The 4,912-nt window shown below is 38.0% G+C and overlaps 1 protein-coding gene across 4 annotated transcripts in view; it reads right to left on the reverse strand.

Annotated features, from left to right (window-relative positions):
- Nucleotides 1-838: 838 nt before the first annotated feature.
- The window catches only part of SLAIN1 (SLAIN motif family member 1), a 63,400-nt gene continuing 59,326 nt past the window's right edge, over nucleotides 839-4,912 (reverse strand). For 3 of the 4 annotated variants that reach the window (XM_017498807.2, XM_017498808.2, XM_017498809.1), the window contains 2 exons: nucleotides 3,956-4,238; nucleotides 841-1,925 (listed from right to left, as the gene is read on the reverse strand). In XM_017498807.2, coding sequence (XP_017354296.1) covers nucleotides 1,850-1,925; nucleotides 3,956-4,238 — 359 coding nt within the window. In that variant the 3' untranslated portion in view covers nucleotides 841-1,849. Of the gene's footprint in view, nucleotides 1,926-3,955; nucleotides 4,239-4,912 lie in introns of all 4 variants that reach the window. The other variant, XM_017498806.2, reaches the window with a different exon arrangement.

Here is a 4,912-nt window from a genome sequence, read left to right on the forward strand (position 1 = left end):
GTCTTTCTCTCTCCTGGATTTCCCCTCTGGAGTCCCCTTCCACTGTCTTGTGGAAGCCTGTCTTCCCCTCCTAAACTCCATCTCTCTCTCTCTATTCCCTTCCACTCAGTGTGGAAGCTGCTTTCCTCTCCTGGATTCCATCTTTCTGGATTCTCTCACTCACTGTGAGAGGAGCTTTCCTTCTCTGGTTTTCCCCCTTCTGGGAACCCTTCTCACTCAGTGTGAGCGGTTTTTCTTCCCCTCACTCTGTCAGAGCTAGCTGTTTCTTTCTCTCTTCTTCTCCTGTTTCTCTCTTTACCTAAATAAATCACTTTCTACAAACACTTGTTGAGTCCAGTATTTTACTTTACGAGCGCACTGTGCCATGGTACCTCTCCCATTCCTGAGAGAGTGACAGACCAAGAACCTGGAGAAACATCCTCTCAGGGGAGCTCAGGGCTCCCCTGAACCCCAAAACCCAGAAACAGTACTTTGCTATTTTACTGGTACTGAGAAAGTATTTCAAATTCAACTCCTATAAATATGAAAATCTCCGCTGAGAATGTTCATCTGTAAATGTGTTTCTCAAGCAACGTGCTGCTTGAGTTTTAGTGGTCTCTTTAAATGGACCTAAACCTCACTGTAAAACTACCTAACCAAAACTAATGTAAGAAAATCTCACATTTCTTATCAGGAGTATTTGGGAAAAGAAAAATAATTTTACAAATGTGAATATTCTAAGTCTACCTGCTTGAGCTATAAATGCCCTGTACAAGAACAGAGGAACAATAATCATTTTCACAACTGTAGTGAAACGTGTAGTCATACCATTCATGCTGCACACTCATGCATGACCTGATATTGCTGAAATAGAGTCTTTATTTCTGAACATTCCAAAACAGCAGTGTACACAGTAACAAATATTTAGTTATATGCCATAAGAAAGCATTCATTAGTGCAAATGGATTTTGTAAAAGGTCTATCAAAAAGATTTATTTGCTTTAAAATGCATTCATTTCCAGAAGCATTGTTAATAAAACATTACAGTTTCATCCTTTGTAATAAAGTATTGAAAATCAATTGTGGTACAGTAGCAAACATTGCAGGTATTAAGTGCAATGAGCTCGTGATGTCATTATGAATATGAAACCCATGTATGACAATAAATTAACAATGAAAAAGACAAGACCATTTAATGCTGCTGTCTGGCTATCTTCTTGCAATGCTTCAAATTATGTTGTGCTCATTCAACACAAAATTATGTCTCTCAAACTGCATGATGTATTTTTGCTAATATATCCCTAGAGCTAAAAAAATAGTACCTTACCACAAAAATATTTTTATGGCACAAAATTTAAGTTGTTCCATAGTGGTTCACATAGGTGTAAAAAGAAATAGGCACAAAAAATAAAATTCCTGTAAACTATAAAAAAGTAAATTTCAAAGCATACATTATAGAACCTAGTTGTCAATATGCAATGTATTAAAATACAGAACACGTAATGGAAAGATGTTTAGAACATGTAAGTAAATTGAACAAGTTACTTTAAAAAACTCATATGGCAAAGCATTATTGATACATCTCAATTCTCTCAAAAAGTATTCAGGTACAGAGCAGTTCTACAAAAACTTCCTAGATCTAAGTGTCACAATACTGCAACCATGGGTTTGAGAATGTTGCAGTATCTCAGGCAAATATTTAAGTGCAATAATTAGTCTCTGGTGACTGGTCCATTGAGAAACAATGCAGTAAATATATTAAAACACAAAAGGGAAAGAATATCCCAACACCCACTGTTACCCAGCCAGCTAGGTAACACAACCCTCATTTTTACTTCTTTCCCATTTTTCAAGGGTACATAAAACTGCATCAGTAGCAACCATCTCTCCAATTTCCATCCCTCAGAGTGCTGAGTGAAGACAGAGGCTTTGGAGGCTGAAGAAAACTAAAAAGAGACAAGAAAAACACACAGAGAGAGAGAGAGAGAGAGAGATTGTTAATAATCCTGTGCGTCAACATCACTTACTTTGACCTACTCTACCATCTATGCTCCTCCACTGCAGTGATGATCAGCCATTGGCACTATCCCAAGTGTACCTTGTGGTTCACACTTATGGGCCTTCACTGCATGCATATCTCCCAGAGTTCCAGTTCATGGTCAAGTGTCATGCATGCTGTATGTGCACAAGTAAATTTGCCACATAAATAAAAGTGACAAATACCCTTAATATAACATATTTTAAAATAAGAAAAATATAGACTCCTGGCTAGAAACATGGCCTAAAGACATAAATGGTTACTCTGTTGAATACAAACTGCAAATGAATATGAAGAAATCTTCAAAACCTTACTAGTAATGGAAGATTTGTCTATTATATTAGCAAAACATTAAAAAAAATTCTTTGGCTGTGTCCAGTGGCTCACACCTATAATCCCAATGCCTTGGGAGGCTGAGGCAGGAGGAATGCTTGAGGCCAGGCATTCAAGGCCGACTTGGGCAACACAGCAAGACCTTGTCTCCACAGTCTTTTTTTTTTTTCATATTATCTGGGAGTGATGGTATGCACCTATAGTCGTAGCAAGGCAGGAGGATCACTTGATCCCAGGAGTTTGAGGTTACAACAAACTATGAACAACACCACTCCACTCCAGCTTGGGCAACAGAGCAATACTCTGTCTCTAAAAAAATAAATAAATAATTTAAACTAAAAAAATTGTTAAAAAGAATGATAATACCCAGTGTTTGCTTAAGTTTGGGGAAATAGACCATCTCATATAGTCTAGCAGTGACAACCTTTCCAAGAGTTTAGTTTGGAGGCACATATTCAAGGATAAATGGTCTACAATAACCATATACATCAAATAATGTGATTTCATTCAGCCATCAACATGACGACACAGCTCTGCATTTACAAAGCAGAATAAGCCAAAACTCACTGAATAAATAAACATGTACCAAAATGATTTCTATCTGGGTAGCAGGATTATGGGTCAGCCTTTACTTTTCTACTTTTCAATAGTTTCTGTTTTTTAAAACTTGTTGCTGATCTGAGCATCTATTACCACTAAACAAAAACCAAAACTATTTATATATACATAAATGCATAAAGACAGAAAAAATTACTTGTTCCACCCCTTTCAAACTTTTACTATGCTCCTTCTCCTCCTTCATATCCTAATTTCTTGTAAGAGTTGTCTGTATTTACTGCCTTTATTTCCTCATCTCCCAATCTCTCCTCAAACCACTTCTATGAATTTTCTTTTACTATAAGACACTCCATGATATCTAGTTCAAGAAGGGTACATCATGACAAAGAGCTGGGCTAAAATGACCTCTGCAAGTAATCTGAAACTTTGAAGGGAAAAAGAAATTTCTACCTGGACCATACTGAACCTACCAACATAAGCTGATAAAGCCCCAGCTGAATGTCACTAAGATGCTTTTTAAAACATAAATGTGTGGGAAGAGGGTGTGCATGTGCACATATACCTGACACATTTTCCATATTTTGATTAAACATGACTAATCAACAAATATTTGAGATCCTATCCATATTGGGCATAGTTCTTGGCATCAGGGATACACAGCAATGAACCAAAGAGTCAACTTCTCCCTGCCCTACAATTTTTCGATAGAGCTACCATCTGAGCAAAGACCTGAGGGAGACACGGAGCAAGTCACGCTAGTAACTTGGGAGCAGAAGGCTACAAAGCTCTGGAGATGGAGCTTATCTCGTAAAAGCAAAAGCAAAGAATGTCAGAAGTGATAGTGATGAGGGAGTATGACATCAGAGAGAAGGAGACCCAACCCACACAGGGATACTCATCACTTTTCAAAGGGAGGAGAGCACAAGTCAGGCCATAAAGGGTAGTGACTTACTAAGGTTAAACCGAGCCAAAGGAAAGGTCAGCGTGTATCTGGAGCAGTTTCTAGTTCCAAACTGCAAATGAAGTTATGCAAACAACGATTCTTACCTTCTAACAGGTTGTGCAATTTTGCTTCGAGGCAGGTTACTCCCATTTATTGCCAACGAAGGTCTTGGAAGTGCACTGCGACCCATTAACCCAGAAGCTGCAGCTTTGTTTGGTGTGGGGATTCCTGTGTTGGAATATAGCTGTAAGCCGTTTGATAAAGGCATGTTACTGCTGCCTTGGACGGTTGGACTCACATAGGCTGTGGCTTTAAGAGGTTGTCGGACAGACACTGGGAAATGCCCCACACTGTGGACTCTGTGCTGAAGCTGTCCCGGTGATGGAACTAGAAGAGAAAATGATATTCACGTGAGGAAGCTACTACCACTATCTAACCTAGGAAATGTGTGTTATTTTCAGAAGAGCCCATTATGCCTGAGAGTAAAATACACACGGGAGGAGACAAATGGAATATAGGTTCCAGACAGTACTGAGTCATGGAAAATACTAATCCTTGATAAGGATCTCCTTCTGTCCATCAGCCACATTTTAGAGTGGCTGACTATATGCAGAAACTACTTCTAAGTACAGCTTCCTTTCCTTTACAAATGTGATGATCTCTGAGTTCTTATAAGACAAAGTCTTCCCTGTTTGCTTGCCATACATTAGGATTTCTTGATGCTTGCTTTGATGCTGGATCCATGAAAATAAAATGAGGAGATACTTTAATAGTTGTAATTATAGAAGACAGGGGTGATATCTGTAGGTACAGTTTATTACAGATATATTCCTTAAATAATGTTCATTATGTCATTTATCTCTCATTGGGTTGCTGGATATTATTACATTTATAATAGCAGCAAAACCTATAAAATGAAGGGAACTGGGAACTCTCTGGGTAAGAACCCTTAAAAATTTCATCAGTATGCTGACCCAACTTTGGGTATCATTTCACATTAAAAGGTAACAAACTGCTAGGCAGAAGCTTTAAATTTTTTTTTTTTTTTTTTTTTTTTTTTT

Source organism: Cebus imitator, unplaced genomic scaffold (genome assembly GCF_001604975.1).
Source record: "Cebus imitator isolate Cc_AM_T3 unplaced genomic scaffold, Cebus_imitator-1.0 Scaffold252, whole genome shotgun sequence".
Classification (NCBI taxonomy): domain Eukaryota; kingdom Metazoa; phylum Chordata; class Mammalia; order Primates; family Cebidae; genus Cebus; species Cebus imitator.